This window comes from Euprymna scolopes, chromosome 34 (assembly GCF_053919585.1).
Source record: "Euprymna scolopes isolate OS-2025 chromosome 34, ASM5391958v1, whole genome shotgun sequence".
Classification (NCBI taxonomy): Eukaryota; Metazoa; Mollusca; class Cephalopoda; order Sepiida; family Sepiolidae; genus Euprymna; species Euprymna scolopes.
Window position 1 is genome coordinate 66,957,551 of NC_136515.1, and position 21,664 is coordinate 66,979,214.

At 31.9% G+C, this 21,664-nt stretch overlaps 1 protein-coding gene across 20 annotated transcripts in view; it reads left to right on the top strand.

Moving 5' to 3' along the window:
• LOC145259277 (teneurin-m-like) overlaps nucleotides 1-21,664 on the top strand; it is a 694,747-nt gene that overhangs the window by 260,567 nt on the left and 412,516 nt on the right. For all 20 annotated transcript variants that reach the window (XM_080117118.1, XM_080117125.1, XM_080117123.1 and 17 more), the window contains exon 2: nucleotides 3,320-3,584. In XM_080117118.1, coding sequence (XP_079973244.1) covers nucleotides 3,407-3,584 — 178 coding nt within the window. In that variant the 5' untranslated portion in view covers nucleotides 3,320-3,406. The remainder of the gene's footprint in view (nucleotides 1-3,319; nucleotides 3,585-21,664) is intronic.

Consider the following 21,664-nt stretch of genomic DNA (forward strand, 5'->3'; position numbering starts at 1 on the left):
AAATGGGTGTATGTGTGTGTGTTTGTATGTCTGCCGAAAACTTTCGACAGACGAGACTAGACCGGTATCGTTTTGAAGCTCCGTCTCTCGGACAACAATTATCGAAACATTTGCCCAAAATATCAACATTTTCGCTAGTCATTGTCTCCTTTCGATTAACTACTCTTAATTCGAACGCTTCCGATTTCTGGTTGCGCGATGGATGCATCAGCTAAGACGTTACGTTTTTTCTTCACCTTCTTTTCCTCCTTCAGGTTTGAGCCTGTCTGCATACTTTTTTAACACCTTTCCATGCAAACTGCCTACATCTCTTCACACCTACCCCCGGGGTTCCTTACTACACCACCTAGACACACCCGGCAATGCCGGGAACCTACGCTAGTTTATAATAAAATTCTATATGTTGTAAATTTGAAATTTATGAGATTATATATATTTTTTTAAGTGTTTGTTATTATCAGGTTGCCCGTGTGTGTGTGTGTGTGTGTGTGTGTGTGTGTGTGTGTGTGTGTGTGTGTGTGTGTGTGTGATAGAGGGGGTGGGGTAAATCAAAACAAAATGGAAAATAAAGAATAAGCGAACGTAATAAACATGTTTAAATATTATTTTTAAAAAACATCGAACGTGATGCAAAATAAAGAATAAGCGAACGATGTTAAAACTTTTTTTAAAAATCTGAAAAAAAAACAGCTAACGTGATGAAAAATTAAAAAAAAAAACGGACGAAAAAATGGCATAAATAACCCTGTTTCTATATTAAAACTTTAAAAATCGAAAAAAAAAACATATATCCGATATATCGGCTCGAACGTGCAATCTTAAGATAACGACGCTGCTACTATACCGACTGGTCTATGACCGCATGAACGAAAGCTTTTTTATATATTTAAAATAATTTTCTAAAAAAAGAGCGTTTTTGCGCATGTGTGTTTGGCTAAATTGTCATAAAGGAACGATTTTTTTTCTACCACTCCCTGTAGGAAAGTATCCAATTAAGGGAGAAGAAATTTATATTTTGGGCCAATTTTTCGATATTTATCGTCCGAAGGGTCGAAACATACATACATACATACATGCATGCATTTAAACAGAATTTTGCCCTTTATATTTTAGAAGATTACTCGCACCAGTATCATATATCATTTTAAATCAACCATTTGCCCATGCATGGATTATTGTATTCACATCGAGGATGATACATGCACCACTATCTCTCCCTCTTAAACAGTCCTAACAAAGAGTCTCAAATCTAATAGACCCCACACTATCAGGCAAGCTCTAACCTCTGCCCCATCAACGCAATGTTGCGTCCTTGTGCCTATTTTGCAAATACTTTAATGCTCTGATGAACTCATTCTCCTGGTTGCCACTCGACGTACATATGCCCGACCAACCTGATAAGAAGCAAACTCTTACCTATTCACTGTAGACATCCATGGATGCCGGAAACCACTCTACTCCGATAGTTTCATTCCTAAGATTGCTAGATTTTGGAATTCCCCGCCTGTTTTCTCGTTTCTCTAACCGTACTGAAATGCAGAAGTTTAAATGTAATGTGAACAGACATCTTGGTGCTTAACTCCCTGCCATTCCTTATTAGACATGATCCCAATCAGTAACAGTATGTCCGATTGGTAATCCGCCATGGTTGAAGTGAAAACAAGAAAAAGAAAAAAATATTTACAGTTCTTACACGGATCATCACTAGCGATTGCTTATTGAGATTAACGTGTTGTGCTCACTGGAATCTGAGTAACAGCAAGTCTCCCTAAATTGCAGTGATGTTCACTTCTTTCAATAATCATTCCAAATGACTTAGCATCATCACCACAGCCGCTTACCATCGATTTCTCGCTTCCAACGGCCATTGGTATTCTTTAGGGTAAGGATGGCAAAAAGTCGCCCCAAGGTATCAGTGTTCTCCGCACTTTGTCAGTCGAGGTCTGGTTAGTGCTCTTTCTCTGCAGTCCTTCCATCCTTCTTGACCATTCACGATCATTTGTTATATTACCAGCCGAAGTTGTCACAACAATTTTTAGGGGGGGGGCGGATGTAGTTAACTGAAAATTGTTGCAGTTTCAGATTATTATTATTATTATTATTATTATTAGAATATAGGAGTTCTCACATTCTCGGTAATTGTTCAATAAGTATTTCTAGTATTCTCCACCTTTTGCGGTAACTATTGCAAATACAACCATCAAACTTCCCTGGGATTTGAGTGACAATAAGTCTCTCCAAGATTCCAGTACTCTCCGCAGTACTCTTCCAGCGGAAGTCTGGTTAGTGCTCTCCATATTCTGCCATTCCATCGTTCTTGATCTCTTTGTGTGGTCTTAGCTGAGGATAGCCTCTCTTCTTTAAAGAGGTGAGCGGAGGTTTATAATTTTGTTTTCCAACCAAGAGGAGAATAGTTATGTGGACACTAATACAAAATACGTGCCGTGCTGTAATAACAACGTTTTTGCTAGAAACACTTTTCTTTACATGGGGTCGGGTGGTTAACTATTTTGTACTTTCTACTTAACAATGTAATAAAAAACGGATACCGCAAAAATTGAATTTAAGTTGAAAATCCTATCTACAAAAATAGTACAGACCGTATTCTGCATCAATACCATCAGTTGAATAATTCAAATAATATGAAAATGTTTGTATTATTTGGAATTTTTGGACTACTATTCTCATCTTTAGTGTTATTTTCACAATGGGAAGTAAAAAAAAGGGACTTGCGTTCGAAAGACCGTCTAAATTCTCGAGTCCGATAGAAACATTCCGAAATTCAGCAAGATATATCCGAAGAAAGTCGGAGGTTACATCGACCGAAACGTTGTGAAAATGACATTCAAGATGAGAACAGTACTCCGAAGATTCCAAATAATACGCATAACCAATGATTATCTCAAAAATTTAGGAACGTAATATCAAAATGTTTAACGTCCTAATTATGTAATTCAACCCTTGCACATTGTACGTGTAAATGCACCTCTTTTGAGGGAGAATTATAAGAAGTTTAAGATGGCGATCATGTGCCATTTTTTTATGTGGATTGAAGCATTTATACAAGTTCTTATTTATTACTATTTCACTTTCTCTTACTGGAACTTTTAGGTTAACTCTATTAATTGAAAGCCATTCTTAACTCTTATTATTTCAGCACAGTCCGAAAACTGCACAGGTATCCTTTTTCTGATGTTGTTGTTATTATTATTATTATTTTTTTTAAAACGGTTTAAAATAAATCCTAAACTAAATTTGTAAAAGGACTTCATTTTTATTTATTTATTTATTTATGTTTATTTTTTTTCTTTTGGTATAGAACTGTAGTGAACCTACCCGACTGGAACGTCGGACGTCTAGACCTCTCCAGATGCGAACCATTGACAGATAATACTCAATTACAAGAATGGAGGGAAATACAAAGACAAAGACCCGGGAGTCTCGGGCCCACAGAACTCGAAGAGCCAAAAACTCTGGTAGTAGAACGTACAGTTCTTCGGATGAAGAATTCCATTCTGACGATAATCTTCGGCCATATGAGGAAGTCAAAATAGCACATCATGACAAAAAATTGTCAGGATTAGGTAAGTTATATATATATATATATATTCATCTATATGTAATAATTATAACCACAGCTCTCATATGTATTAATACATGCAAATATCAGTTGGAAAATAACGGGTGTTACACCTTTGTTAAGGCTGAACTGGAACTGTGTAAAAGAGCGACATTCACTTAATGAATGGATTATGCATAACTGCATGCCTAAAAACATAATAATACATTATCAATAATTCACATAAGTAATATACAAGGTGCCTTTAATAAGTGGCCAGACTTTTTTGCATGGTACGTTTATTGATGAAACTCTAGTCTCCTTCGAAGTAATCTCCTTCGGCTGCAATGCACTTGTTGTACCCGTCCAACAACTTCTGGGAAGGCCCCTATGGAAATTCTGTTGTGTGAACATGTTAATGAATCTCGTCACAGCCTCTCTTATCTCTTTAATTGTCTCATAACGACAGACTCTATGGTTTTCTTTAAGCTTGGGGAATAACTAAAAGTCGCGCAGGGGGGGGGGAAGGCCTGGACTATAGGAAGGGTAAGAAACTGTCTGGATGGCCATTATTTTCAGTTTCTCGCGAATAATTGCGTGTACACTTCTCCACTCTGGCATCAAACTCTGCACTGATTGTCTCTATAGATTCACGACGCTCTTTATCAATAAAATTCTTTATTTAGCCAATCTACAGTTCTGACTCCCTTACTCCTCCCATACCTTTTACCATCCTCACAGACTGCCAGCCTATCTTGAATCCCTTATGTCACTTAAAAACTGATGCTCGATTCAAGCAAGATAGTCCAAACGCAGTCTGAAGCATTCCAGACGTTTCTATGGCGTGTTTTCCAAGTTTAAAACAGACATCATTTGCATATCGTTCTTCTAAAGTGTCCGCGTGGCCAGATTGCATTTTCGAAATTCACCAGCTGCGACAATCAGGCTTTAGTAGAGTGTATTCCAATTCCGGCTGTTGCTGTTTATTTAAACCTGAAATGATAAAAATTGGTCACTCATCTCATACGATATATTGCAATAACACACTGAATTTTCAAGAGTCTGCAACAATTTTAAATGTCTGTACAAAATACCTGGAAACTTATTGAAGGCACCTCATACATGGTAAGTTATGAAAAATATATGACAATTTACCTACACAGACTCTTCTATGTTTCATAGCCATGAAAATCGGCTATGCATACATACATACATACATATATATATATATATATATATATATATATATATATATATATATATATATATATATATATATATACAGACACATGAGAAAAGTCTAAATTCCAAATACCATAACATTGACCAAGATACAATTTCTTCCTTTACGTTGACATTCACAATTTTTGACAGCAAATATTTCGTAGCGCAAAATCATCCAGTTAATTATTACATCAATCAATGAATCTATGTTGCCCTTAACTCACCAGACGAAATAGCAACTACCAATCCATTAAAAGAAAAGAAAATGTATTTGGGCATGATTACAAACTCCGAAAATTGGTATACACCTTACTCAATGTGCAATGAGACCTTCCGTACTCCACGAAAAAAGTAGATTGCGTGCTTACACAAGCTCAATTCCACTCTGGAGATATATAACTCCGCATATTTACCTTTCAGTGTTTCCGTTTGGTGGGGGGGGGTTATTCTGGCCTTGATACATGAGAACAAAGACCCTGAACATAATCTGAACGGTGATGACACTCAAAATATAACTACATATGAAAGGCGTGAAAAATGGCAACAGATATTTTATGGTTTCAAAGAAAGCTTGCATCAAAAATAGTATGAAATTCAAGAAAGTTTAAAATACATAATTCTAACATTTTAATAGTTGATTACGTTTATCTCTATTCGCCTTTCTTATCTCCACGCGTAAATTTAATTGTTGGACTATTTGACCATGGGAAACAGTCACAAGGAGTTTAATATAAAACAGTATTTTATCTCATTGTTCCCTTGCAGTGTGGATCAAACACCAGCTGCTTATATATATATATATATATATATATATATATATATATATATATATATATATATATATATATATATATATATTAATATATGTATGTAATAATATATATATTTATATGTAATAATATATATGTAATATATATATATATATATATATATATTAATATATGTATGTAATAATATATATATTTATATGTAATAATATATATGTAATAATATATATATATATATGTAATAATATATTAAGTAATGTGATTGATAATTTAAAATTTGAAAATCAAATTATAATTAAATTAAAAATCCGTTTCATAAGAAGTAACAACAACAAAATCAATTATCTGTACGATCGTTTCGGAAAACAATGTTTTTTATTGTGGTAGACATCAAGTTACGTACAATGATTACATATAGTTTTTTTATGTAGATATGTTTCATAAGAAGGAATTGCAACTATCAACCAAATGTATCCCCATACCTTCTAAAGACACCTTTATAATCAGCTTAATTACAAGTATAAATATATTTATAAGGAACTTGAGATGGAAAGCCTACCATTTTGATAATCACCAAAATGAAGCCACAGAACCAATACACCACCAACCTGGAGAAATGAAAGAAACCAACCTAAGACAAGACAATGATCAGAGAAAAGCAGCCAAATACTACAGACTAATAACATATAAAAACCCTAAAAGAAACAAAGACACTGAAAAATTTGAAAATGACTTAATCAACCTGATTAAAAATATTAAATTTAAGAAAAATAAAAAATATATCACTCCAACACTTAAAAAAATAAATAAATTTTCAAAATCTATTTCTAAAAGCCACCAAAATAAACTGATAGTACCGGCAGATAAAACTGGGAATGTCTACACAATGGACTATATACAATATAAAAATCTAATATATAAGGAACTTAATAAAAATTATAAAACAACAAATAAATCAGCACTAAATAAAATAAATAATGATGCAAAAAACATTTTAACTAAACTTAAAATAGATAAATACACAGAAATAACGGTGCCAGGTACCCCAAGATTTACTTTAAAAGACCACAAACACAGCTTTCATATTAACCCTACTATTAGACTCATTTGCCCCTCGAAATCAGATATAGGACTGGTTAGTAAAAACATATTAGATAGAATTATCCCCAAAATTAAATCCATAATAAAATACCCACTATGGCAATCTTCCAACCAAGTAATCGACTGGTTTTCTAACATTCAAAATAAGAATAACGTTAAATTTCTTTCTTTTGACATTGAATCATATTACCAATCTATATCACCTATCCTACTAAATAAATCTCTATTAATGGCACGAAAATTAACTAATATAACTCAAGACGAAATTAAACTAATACTTATAGCTAGAGAGTCTTTAATAACCTTTGATAATAAGTATTGGACCAGGAAAAATACCCCTAACCACTTCAACATTTTAATGGGCTCGACGGATTCGACTCAGGTCACTGGTCTAGTTGGCTTTTTCCCTTTAAATGAAATACATTGTATACTCCATAAACAGTTCAAACTTGAAGGAGGACTATACAGAGATGATGAACTTTTCGTAACTAACTCTACGAATAAAAATTATGAAAAAGCAATTAAAGCTCTACATAAATTATTTTAAAATTATGGACTTAGTATAAAAATCGACCCTAATAAAAACAATTGTTAATTTCTTAGACATAACCTTAAATCTTGAGAATTCTACCTTTTTTTTTAGTACATCTGCCTTACTTTTAATGCTAGGTTTATTTATGGTGTCTTTTAAATTTAATAAAAAACCCTTCAAAATTTGCTGACGAGGAGACCTTGCTTATAAAAAAACTATATGTAATTATTGTACGTAACTTGATGTCTACCACAATAAAAAGCATTGTTTTCAGAAACGATCGTACATATAATTGATTTTGTTGTTGTTCCTTCTTATGAAACAGATTTTTAATTTAATTATAATTTGATTTTCAAATTTTAAATTATCAATCACATTACTTAATATTGAATTAGCTCTAGGATATTTTCTTATCGAGCTTATTATATATCTAAATTACAACGAGCACTTTCTCTTTCCTGTATTTTAATTAAACTAGTAATTTCACTGTTACATTAAAATACACTCAGCTCTTTAGACTATTGTTCTAATCTCCTTTAAATTATGTAATAATATATATGTAATAATATATATATATATATGTAATAATATATATATGTAATAATATATATATGTAATAATATATATATATAATAATATATATATGTAATAATATATATATGCAATTATATATATATGCAGTAATATATATAGGCAATAATATATATATGTAATATATATATGTAATATATATATATATATATACATATGTAATAATATATATATGTAATAATATATATGTAATAATATATAAAGATATGTAATAATATAAAGATAGATATGTAATAATATATATATATATATGTAATAATATATATATATGTATGTAATATTATATATATGTAATAATATATATATGTAATAATGTATATATATGTAATAATATATATATGTAATAATATATATATATATGTAATAATATATATATATATGTAATAATATATATATGTAATAATATATATATAATATATATGTAATAATATATATAGATATGTAATAATATATATATAGATATGTAATAATATATATATATAGATATGTAATAATATATTTATATATGTAATAATAATATATATATGTAATAATAATATATATGTGTAATAATATATATATATGTAATAATATATATATGTAATAATTTATATATGTAATACTATATATATATATGTAATAATATATATATTATATATATTATATATATGTAATAATATATATATATATGTAATAATATATATTATATATATATATATGTTATAATATATATATATATTATATATATGTAATAATATATATATATATATATATATATATATATATATATATATATATGAGGTGTCCCCTCGAAATTGACGTCATTTTAAATGACAACATCCCGAAAACTATTCAAAGTTTTTGAACACCCTGCATATAGTCACGTACGGAAATATATTTATGGCAAGCTACATAAAGGCGTTGCCTTTTTTTCGTCCCACAAGGAATCACTAGACTCTACAATTAAGGTACACATAGGCGTCCAGGAATTGCCATTAATATATTTCCATACTCTATAACTCAGCTCTACTCACGTATTGAGCACTGCTAAATAGATACCGGAAATCTGTACATAGCATATGATATCACCTTCTATTATACATAGACATATGAAATAATAAACTTATATATTATATATATGTATATGGAAAAATTGGCCAATATATATATATATATATATATATATATATATATATATATATATATATATATATATATATATAAAGTAAATTTTTCCCCAATTTTCTTTATTTTTTTTGTTTTCATTTTTTTTTCTTTAGCAAATATTTTTTCCCTCGTTGGTACCGTACTATAATTCAATAAATAAATAATAAAAAGACTTTCGATAGAAAAGGAAAGTAAAAATAAAAGAAAAAAAATCAAAGATACAAAGAAATAATTGCAGAAAATAACCCAAGTTACGTTCATTCATTTCTTTCATATTTTTACCCCGTCATTCACATGATCATTTGTGCGTGCGTATGTGTGTGTGTGTGTGTGTGTGTGTGTGTGTGTGTGTGTGTGTGTGTGTGTGTGTGTGTGTGTGTGTTGCTTGCTATTCATTCGGGATCGATTATTTGTATGCAATCAATACCTGCCTTAATCAATGACTTAATTCAATTAATCGATCGATTCCTGAATGCCGGACGGCCGCAGACGGAGAAATCAATTCCGCAGCATCTCTTATCTCTGCCTTTAATTTCCTACCCTGAGGATTCGAAACCACTAACAAGCTGCGTTTTCGGAATCTTCCAAAATTGGATCGGAGAGAACAAAGATCTGCTGCAGATGATGATTTCAAGACCACCCTCCGCCTCCCAGAAACAACAACAACAACAACTACTACTACTACTACTACTACTATAACTGCTCATGTTTTTTTTTGTATATACTACTAAACTTCTTTGGGGCGTCTTTGTTTGTCCTCTTATTTGCTTGTTACTGAGGTCATTAAACTATGACGTCACAATATGATTCGAAATATACTCATCTCCTAAATAACAATATTACAATTACTACTACTACTACTACTACTACTACTACTAATAATAATAATAATAATCATTATATCATTACTGCTACTACCTCTACTTAATCTTACGTATATACTATTAAACCTATGCTAATTTATTTGCTTGCGCATTGTCCACTGACTGGGGACATGAAATTATGATCTCACAAAATGCTTGGAAAACTGCTCTCTTCCTACGAAACAAATTACTACTACTACCTCTACTCCTCCTCCTCCTCCTCCTCCTCCTACTACTACTACTACTACTACTACTATTACTATTATTATTATTATTACTCCATCTCATTTATATACTATTAGGCTTCTGTGGGGGATTGTTAGTTTGTAATCTTATTTTCTTGTTACCTGGGTTTTAAACATTTTGACGTTGTCGTTTCGGTTCGGTCGATCCGGCATACGGCCGATTTGGCGTTATAGTCAAGGTTTTCATAATGTTTTTCTTAAAAAAAAAGAACTTAAAAATAACCACGTCTATTTAAAACACAACACGAAAACAGACAACAACACCCAGTCGCTAATAACGAGATCATATTTGCATATTGTCTTTCTTTAAGAAAAAAGAACTTAAAAACATTCCAAAATTTTTAATCCGTAAACAATTAATTAGAACAGAGTTTTGCAAATACAGGATTTTTTTCTTAAAAAACAGTTGATATATTTTCATATATTTTTTTTATTGTTTTCAAAGTTATAAAATCTTTATACAAATGCTGACTAATCGGTCAATTCTCTTGTTACGTTGTCCACGGACTGTGATCATTAAAATAATGGCATCACAAAGTGAATTGAAAACATTATTCCTCCTCGAATACAACCCCTATTACTACTACTGTTAATGTTAATAATAATATTATTACTACTAATATTACTACTACTACTACTACTTCTACAAATTTTGATGTATATACTGTTTAACTTGTGTGGATTTGTTGGTTATCTTATTTGCTTGTCGTTGTCCATTAACTGAGGTTATGACAATTATGATGTCGTAAAATGATTAGAAAGCTCCTTTCTTTAAGAAACACCTGCTAATAATAATCTTAATACGAGCATTACTACTACTACTACTACCACTAAATGATGATAATAATAATAATAATAATAATAATAATAATAATAATACGATTAAACTTCTGGCAAGGTTTTTCTTTTTGCTTGTTATATCATTTGCTTGTAAGATTGATTGGAGTTTTTTTGAATTATGATGTCACAAAATGATTCAAAAATCGATCTCCTAAAAAACATCTTCCATAAAAGCTTTGTAACCCACACATGAGTGGCTAGACTACTACTACTACTACTACTACTAATCTTATGCAGATAATATTAAACTTCTGGGAGTGTTTTTTGTTTGTTATATTATTTGCTTGTAAAATTACCCATTGATTAGACTTTTGGAATTATGACGTCACAAAATGATTCAAAAATCGATCTCCTAAAAAACATGTAACCCACACATAATTGGCTAGACTACTACTACTACTACTACTAATACTACTACCATTATTATTATATTACTACTACTACTACTGATAATTACAATATCACGCTGAGACAGAAATGAGAGATCGCCAGCCACAAACGATGACGTCACTAAAACGATGACGCCACTAAAGGATCGCTATTTTTGGGTAAAATTGTAAAAACTGCTTTATAAAGAAACAATCTATACATACGAACTTTATATGCAAAAACAATGTTTTTTGACATGAAGTTGAACGTAAAAATTCGATCTTATTTTTGCCCCAACCTAATATAAATATATATATATATATATATATATATATATATATATATATATATATATATATAGTAATGTGATTGATAATTTCAAAATCAAATTATAATTAAATTAAAAATCCGTTTCATAAGAAGGAACAACAACAAAATCAATTATTTGTACGATCGTTTCGGAAAACAGTGTTTTTATTGTGGTAGACATCAAGTTACAGACAATAATTATTACATATAGTTTTTTTAATAAACAAGGTTTCCTCGTCAGCAAATATTGTGAAGGGTTTTTATTAAATGTAAAATACACTATAAATAAACCTAGCATTAAAAGTAAGGCAGATGTATCTGGAAAAAATTAAAATAAAGGTATGGATTTAAACTTGATAAGAAAATTAATATGGGTTAGAAATAGAAATAAAATAGATTAAAATATAAATTTGGTTTAAGTACTATATTATACATGCATACATACACAAATATATACATGCATATATATGAAAAAATAGACACATATATACATATACATAGATATACATATATATACATAAAAATACAGGTACAAATATTTACCTTTTAATTTTTCGCCTTTTGAAATCAGGAACAATATATATATATATATATATATATATATATATATATATATATATATATATATATATATATATATATATATATATATATATATATATATATACACTATCTATACTCCTATGAACCTTTTATGTTTTGTCTATTCATATTCATATTAAAAGGAAAATATAACTTTGTTGTATATGGGTCGTGGAATTGCATTCATCTGCAAAAGATCTAGCTAATTTGCATATACTTTTAAACATTCATTTTAATTAATTCCCTATTTTATTTTTCATTTTCTCATGATCATCTTTAGTTAACTATTACGTGTAATTATATTCATGCAGATATTCTACAGGATTTATATTTGTGTAAAAAGGTTATAGTAAACACAAACCTATTTCCATATATACGTATATATGTTTGTTTAAAACTTTTGCCTACCAAACTCCTCCTATATATATATGTATATATACGTACATATATATGCCTAGACTCCTTATATATATATATATATATATATATATATATATATATATATATATATATAGTACGGTATAATCACGTTGACACACCGGTTCTCGTTAGATCACCGAAGTCAAACAACGTTGAGCCTGGTTAGTACAAGATGGGTGACCATTTGGGAATTCTAGGCGCTGTATGTGGTCTCCGCTTAGCTCGGCATTTGTTTTCAGTCGTCCTGTATAGATATTTCACTTGCCACTGGTATTTAGAATGTCGTCTCAAGGGAGGTGTGGTTGGAGATTGCGCACCTCCTGCCACAAATATTTCACGCGCAGGCACACCTACGTGGGTACCCATAGTCTGTCAAAGACTGAAGGAGCCTGTGGTATATATATATATATATATATATATATATATATATATATATATATATATATAGGGTGACCCAATAAAACGGGCCCCAACTCTAATTAGGCCCTGTTTCTTAGCGTTTTTTCCGAATAAAATGAAATTTTGGTCACTTGTTTATTATATCCAAAAATCGCATCAAAACAGTAGGGTCTTTGGCCTTTTTTTTTCTCCGTTCTACAGCATATGTTCTAGATGGTCTCTATTTAGCTTTTGTTTTTTTTTTTGGGGGGGCACCCTGCGTACACACACACACACACACACACATATATATATAAACTTCACGCCGTTCGTATATTTTCGTAATCAGTTTGTAATATTCATGTATCGTTGTATGATTGCTATGAAAAAAAATTCACAAGATTCGATAATTTCTTTGATTCTTATATTCATTGTCAGAATGAACCTGCTCTCTTTTTAGAATTCCGAGCCAAACATATTCTCAGACCTCACCGCCATCGACCGTTCTTCGGTTCTTCTTTTGGTGCTAATGTCTAAAGAGGGTTTAACGTACTTCAAGCGTTAGGAGATAGGGTAGAGGGAAATTATTATTTTGTCTTCAATGTTTCCCTCCAAATTTTCTTCATTGTTTTTATTTTTATTCACCACGATCATTATTTTTTTTCTTTTTTTTTTTATTCTTCTACCCGCCTTGCAATTTAATAAGTAAACACCGATATCGATCCCTCACGCCAGAAACCAAAAAGTTTTCCGACAAAAATACACACAGGGAACCGCGGAACGTATTGATCAGACGGGTTGCATCGCCGCAAGCCAACACCAACACCGACACCAACACTTGAACGTATAATAATAATAATAATAATAATAATAATAATAATAATAATATAACGATAAATTGATATAAAAATTCTATAACTTAGTTTTTGACCAGAATAAAACGAATCAGATGATATTTTTATATTTAATGCATTGAGGAAATATTATCAAACGAGTTGTCTTTGGGTTTCGTTTGTTGAGGTGAGGGGGAGGGGGGCGGGGCGGAAAATGCAACAGAGAAAAAAAAAATGAAACTAGCAGAAAAGTAAGGAAATAAAATTATTTCAAATATTTAAAAATCATTTCATTTTTCGGTTTTTCTTGCCCTGAAGTAAAGTTCAAAATAATTTACGTTCGCTTAATATTAGATTGAAGTTTTCGAAATCTACAAGAGCCCTTGGGGTTATACGAACAAAGTAAGGCCTACAGCTAAATTTGTTATAGAAATTCGGAAATTGTGATTGATCATGGATATACCAAGTTTGGCACAAGGATAAAAGAGTATACCTCATTCAGAAAGCAATCATCTATTTTAATACAAATCCATGGTTAATCAACGTTTCTTTCTCTAGGGCCTGTTTCTTTTCCTAGGAAATGTAAACAGACTTTTTTATGTGACTCGCTCCAGACAAGTCATGCAGCCACTTGATGTAAGGAGGTTGAAAAAATAAAAATATTTCAAGGTAAAAAAAAAAAAATAATAATAAGCAACGGTAAGTGTTAGATTGAGAGATTTCAGAAAACAGAAATCATTCCCCTTTGTCAGAAACATCGTTCATTGAATGTGAGGACTAAAGGCAAAATAAGAGCAGCGAGAGTGATGATGATGATGATGAGGAGGAGGAGGAGGAGGAGGAGGATCATCATAAAGCATCATTATTATTATCATCCTCACGATCATTTTGTTTCGGTATTCAATATGTTGTTCCGAACTCTAGGGTGGGCAACTCCGGGATAGGTCTCATGCTAGCTCGCCATACGGTCTTATCCGTCGAGCTGATACATGACATGATGCAAGCATTATTATTATTATTATTATTATTATTATTATTATTATTATTATTATTATCATTATTATTATTATTATTATTGTTGTTGTCGTTGTTGTTGGAATCCTTTGCGATGAATAATTTATTTATTTATTTATTTATTTATTTGCGAACTGTTACCTTTACGACGCAGTGGATAGAGGCGTTGAGTCTCCACGGTTCCAGTGAAGCATTGTCTGAGGATAACGGTTCCAATCCTACCAAAGCAGACCAGATGATTAGTTGGCCGAAACTTGGTGAGACAACAACAACTATGGAAGGCAGTTATTAATGAGGATCCAGTTAAGAGATCCAGCATTCTTATCTCGTCGCGGTTAACAACGATGAGTTGGCCGAAAGGTAGTGAAAAAACAACAACAACAACTATGAAGATGAGGATAACAATTCGCAAATAAATAAATAAATGATGCAAGTAATTAAAACTTTTCTTACGTACCGAAGGCAAATCTCCCTCAGTCTACGCCATTGCATAGTGGTTGGGCTATCAAGATGCGTTATGGGGTTGATGCAAGAGTGGTGTACTGTATGTGACACGACCCACCTGATTTATCAAGAGTGTAATCCCAACAATAAAAAAAAAAATTGTGATGAGACCATTGACGCGTATGTAAATGACCAAGCCGTGGGCAAGCATGAAAGAGTAAGGTGAGAAAAAAGCAGAAGAAAAAAGCAGGTGGCGTACAAAGATACTTTTAAGCACGTGTCGACACGACAGAGTTTTTTTTTAACCACGTGGCGACATGCCAGGATTTTTTTAACATGATTCAAGTATTATTAATCGTCCGAGTTTTAACAAGATATACGAGCGTATATAGTGAAATGAATTACAGACATAAAAGCTTGCTATAGCCGCAAACTAAGAAACTGTTAATGGACATCAAGGGAAAAGCAGGAATGCGATTATATTGCCGTTATCTTGGAAAATACGTGTCAGCATCCTGATATGGAAACCACCGGTGATAAATGCCTTTTCTTTCAACTGAAAAAAAGCTCGTGTTGGATTTCTTTTCTGCTTCTTTGCGATACTTTCATACGCAACGTCGGGTCCGTACGCATGAATATAATTACACGTGACAGTTAACTAAAGATTATCACCCCATAAGAAAACTGAAAAAAAAACTAATTGGGAATTAATTAAAATCAATGTTTTAAAGATTATGCAAATTAGCTAGATCTTTTGTCAGTGAATGTAACTTCACGACAGATATATAACAAAGTTGCATTTTCTTTTACAATAAATAGAAAAAAAAGTTTTTTTTATAAATATCAATACACAAAAATACTTAAATTTATAAGACTTTAGACGAAGATAATTACGTAATAATTAATCTTTACACTTACAGACACTACTGTTTCATGTTTGCGCAATCACTTTTGTTTTATTTTACTTCAGTTGATGTTCTCAGAAATTAAGGGGCCCACAACCAGGGGCTAACACTTGAAAGATACATAGATATCCGAATGTTCCACTAAAGTTCTTTATCTCTCAAGCACTGAGTTAGTAAAGAAACTGAGAACATAATTTTCCTCTCCCCAATTAACCATTTTTATACATTGTAGTATATCTTTCGTTTTGGTCTCTTGGTCTTACTGGATTCCAGGACAAGAATTTATCTAGTCTGGTGGAGTATCCATCTTCGTGATATTACTTGAGGTAATATCACTTGGAGAAGGTGCACCTTTCCTCAGAAAAGCAAATGTGGGTTAGCCGTACTGAGGAGATCTTATTTGGGCTAGGAGTGGGGATGACAATTCCTACCGGTTATGAGATTCTAAACCAGCCACCAACAAATTGCTACAGGAATGAAGTGAAATAAAAATTATTAAACCCCGAATTCGAGCGCATACATTAGCCAATCTAGAGTGATCAAACAAGCGGAAATCGTTAACATTTCAAAAACACTAGTTGACTGCGTTTTAGTTATTATTTCTCAAACAGTATCCGTCCTTACGTATTCTTAAAGTGTCTGATAATTATAATTAAATATTAATTATTCATTTATACCTATAGACACCAGTGTTTTATGCTTTCGCAATCATCGGTGTAGGGGTGACAATTCCTGCCGGTCATGAGATTTAAACCCAGTCACAAAGCCACTTTTTGCTCCAAGTTGCTAAGCTTTCAGCTCAAGGCCACCAAACTATTGCCACGAGAATTGCAGAGAATTAAGAACTATTAAACGTTATAATTTTTTATCATTTTGTTCGAGTCGGGGACTGGGCATCCTAGCAGATGCCAAACATTCACTTATTTAAGATTCTAAACGTGCAATTGTTGTATTTCTCTTGCACATGGTTCACCGAGTATATTTGCTAGGTAATATTTGAAGGTGTTTTTCATGAGTCAGGTGGCTTCTATAATTACTGGAATGACGGAGATCTTCCTAAGATTCCAGTTTCTTTTCATACTCCTGTGCGTATTCTGAGGGTCAATATTCTCATTTTTTTTTCTCTTAATCATCTAACTCCAAACAATAACTGGTTCGAAAAAAAAAAGAGATTTTAGAAATCATAAAGGCAACAAACTGTGATTCCTATCGGAAAACAAAAGGAAAAAAAAGAACAGGTACAGAAAACCAATAAGTTCTCATATTTCCTGGAACATTGTGAGCTTCAAATTAACTAACGCCTTTGTCCTTCGCCGAGCTCTCACGCGCTGAGCAGTCGGAGAAGCCGATCAAGTCGAGACATGCCGACGAATATCACTCGAAAAGCAATTTCGAACAGGTGCTTTTATCCTAGCGTTGTGATTTACATGCTTGTATTTGCTTATTGTCATTTTTTTTTTTTGTATTCATTGTTTTTAATAATAAAAAAAAAAAAAAAATCTTCTTCATAAAAATGTTAATCTGGAGAACATCTATATTGATAATCGTTAACATCGTAGAAAGAGAATGGTTTGCAATTTATGGAGTGTGAATGAGAGGGAAATCATACGCGAGCCGGAACAAAGAAAACACGAAGGTAAACATTAAACAATGGAAGAATTTATTCCATGATCGCATTAAAAAATACAATGGAGATATATTTTTCTCCATTAAGCAAGTGTAGGTTTCCGGCTAGTGATTTTTATCCTGGACCCACAAAATCAACAGGGATTAAACCATTCCTGTAATGATCCGGTCCCTCTTGGTTTTGCGGTGGGAATTTAGTTCTGTACAGTCCTAGGAGATCCACCCTCCCAGGCTTTGCCTTCTCTTTTTAAGAATGTGTTAGTTTCTTGCTAATCGCCTGAGACGTCCTTACCAAGGAATGCCGACGTGGCTGTCCAGGTACTTTTTGCAGGTCAGAGTACCCCTCCTCAGTTCCGCTTCGCCGGTCTTGGTGAAACAGCTCTTGCAATCCGAGAAAACTATATACCTTCCAAATAATTGACGTCTGGTTTCAGAGCCAAGATCACAGTGTAATATCTGTTTTGGGTTGGTTTGTCCTTGGTAAATGTAGAAGGGCGGGGGCTTCTATACTAGGATACTTTTTATATTTTTCTACTTTTAGAGTTCCCATTTTGGAGGAGCTGTTTCCCCCCTGCATTAAAAAACGGCCTTGTGTCAGATTTTGCTTTTAGAGGGAAGTAAATAAATATAAATTAACGTATGTTCCATTAACATGAACGTTTCTCTGTCTCCTTTCTCTCTCTCTCTCTCTCTCTCTCTCTCTATATATATATATATATATATATATAGAGAGAGAGAGAGAGAGAGAGAGAGAAATAGAGAGAGAGAGAGTAATGAATAATATCTTCAGTCTAGCTTTTTATTATATGATCATGTCTTTTTTCTCATCTGAGAAGCATTAGACTAAGAAATGCCATGGACTAAAGAGGTCTTTATTTCTTTATTGATCCGATGATGCAATAAAGTTTTATCGACTTTGAATTCTCTTCGAAACTCCGCGGATTAAGTGTTTGCTCGTATATATATATATATATATATATATATATATATATATATATATATATATATATATATATGAGCAAACAGTTATTAAAATATGTTAAAAAAACACTTTGAAATGAGTTAAACCATATTTTATCTGAAAAGGAAACACTAGATAAGTGGATAGTCCTTAATCAGCAAAAAAAAGTGAAGCAGAGGGAATCTAATAATATTATCGAATAATATTCCCTCTGCTTCACTTTTTTTTTTCAAGTAAGATCTTTGACTTACTTGTTGTTTCATCAAATACTTTTGCATGCAAAATCCGATCCCACATTTTGCTAATTCCTACCCTGTGATGAGAAGGAAAGTATTTCTTCGAAACTCCACGGATTAAGGACTACCCACTTATCTAGTGTTTCCTTTTCAGATTAAATATGTTTTTAACTCATTTCAAAGTGTGTTTTTTTACATATTTTATTAACTGTTTGCTCGTATTATAAGCTCTATTTCCTATTTGGTTTTATCGAGCTTTTACATATGGCTGAGATAACTTTATAAATATTAATTCTTTAATATCTATAATATACTTTAATTTTCGCATCTTGGATCATTTTGGTAAATTTAATTGTAATTTATATATATATATATATATATATATATATATATATATATATATATATATATATATATACACTAAAAGAACCTGGGGTAAAACAGCTGATATAGTGACCTAATTACAACCGTTCTAAATATGAAGGGTTATTTGGTTTTATTGTTTTGAGTAAATATAAATCAGGCTGTATTTCCAGCTGGGAAACTGATTGAAAATTTTATGATGCTGTTTAAGTAATTAGCAAGACAACCGGATAAAGTGAAGAGGGTGGAGGGTATGGATGGAAGAATTAAACACATTCTTCAAATTATTCGTACCTTTGCCTCAAGCCACGCAATAATATGAGAGAGGGTCGGATTAGAAGATATGGGTTACTGCTGACATATCTGTGGAGGTTCCACTTGAAGCACTCTTTCTTGTCGTGACAGAATGCAAAACCAACATCGAAGTCTAGTGGGGTATGATCTCCTTCACACAGAAGATATGTTGCTAGCCTCTGTCTACTTTATCGTTATGTGCCTGGTATACTACGACATGATATGAAATTTGGATATTTGCAGGGGAATATTCAGTTACAAATAACGGGTGCAAGTAGTGTACTCCAAAATCTACCCTCTCTCTCTCTCTCTCTCTCTCTCTCTCTCTATATATATATATATATATATATATATATATATATATATATATATATATATATATATATATATATATATATATATTACAACCGTTCTAAATATGAAGGGTTGTTTGGTTTTATTGTTTATAGGGTGTCGGTGAGGGATGATGAGATGTGTGTGAGAAATAAGGAAGTCAGAACACCAGAATTGATTGGCCAAGTGAAGAATTTCATGGATAAGGCGTCGTGTGTTAAAGAAACAATAAGTACACAGTGTGATGTCAGTGTGGGAACTGTACACACACAATGATTTGGCAGGACTTGAAAATGCGGAAGACTTGCATAAAGTTTGTCCCAAGTATGCTCAGAGATGATCAGAAAGAAAGACGTTGTCATTACCCAGATGCGCATCAAGACAATTTCTCAACCTCCCTATTGTATAGATCTTGCTTCCAGTGACTTTTGATTATTCTCTAAGCTCAAAAAAAAACTTAGAGGCTGTCGATATATATATATATATATATATATATATATATATATATATTGTTGTTGCTGTTACTAGTGTTAGTATTTCATGTATCTACATGAAATTTGATAAGAAGATATTTTATGTATCGATCTTCAGTATTTAATTCAGCAGTGCTAAGTGCGTGAGTTGAGGTAGGTAGTAAGTCAGGATATATATGGCAATAAAGCTACATAGTATTTTTCACGGTTCATCCGTGTGGGGATTCGCCAAGCTAATTCTGGATCCTCACTAGGACGTGATGCAAAAATGTGGTTCAGCTTAATTGTCATATATATATATATATATATATATATATATATATATATATATATATATATATATATATATATATATATATATATATATATAAACGAAGTCCCGGATATGAACTTAAACTATATCCAGTGGTGAGGCCCCAGCTTGCGGACTTTGGGGAGTGTGGAGCCACCCTTTAATTGCCATTACTCCTAGGTTCACTCTGACCCGGAATGATAGTACCTGTTAAGGTCCCAACTATGGGTTAAATAGAAAGCGACTTGAAAACATCAAATATATTCTATTCAAAAATGTTTCTTCAAAATCTTTGGATTCGCATTAAGTAACCTGAAAAGGGTTGATATGCCGTAAAACAAAAACAACCGACCAACCAACCAATATATAAACGAGAGGCGTTCCGAACGTCATGACTTCTATCTTTTATTACGCCCAAATGAATCTTAGGAGATAGTGAATTGCATTGTTATGAGGACTGAAACCAAACAGTCATAAGCTGAATGTTTCATGTCTCTGATTTATATATTGACGGTGTGAGACTCTGTCATGAACGTGCGTCAGAAACAAAGATGCGTCATTGGATTCCTGGTATAAGTGCATTGAGAATGCTGGTGACTATGTAGAAAAAAATTCTAGAACACAACAGGTCGCTCATTTTAATGATACCGATTCCTTCTTCGTAGCTCTATAACTTTTGTAGTTAAAAAGAAAAAATAAATGGGTTTACTTTTAAACCGACCATTGTGTGTATATATTTTTTTATTGCCTTAAAGGTTAATCATGGGGTATTTAGTGTGGAGATTTGCACTAATGCGATGATGATAAAAAATATTCGAAAATTAACATTCATTTCTGATTATTGTCAGCCATTTTGTTTTCGGTTTTTTTTTTTTCGTCTTTCTTCCCAGGTTTTTTTTGTTTTAAGATCTTTTTTTTTTATTATTTGTCTTATTTGCTTTCGACTTAATTACTTCTTTCTTCT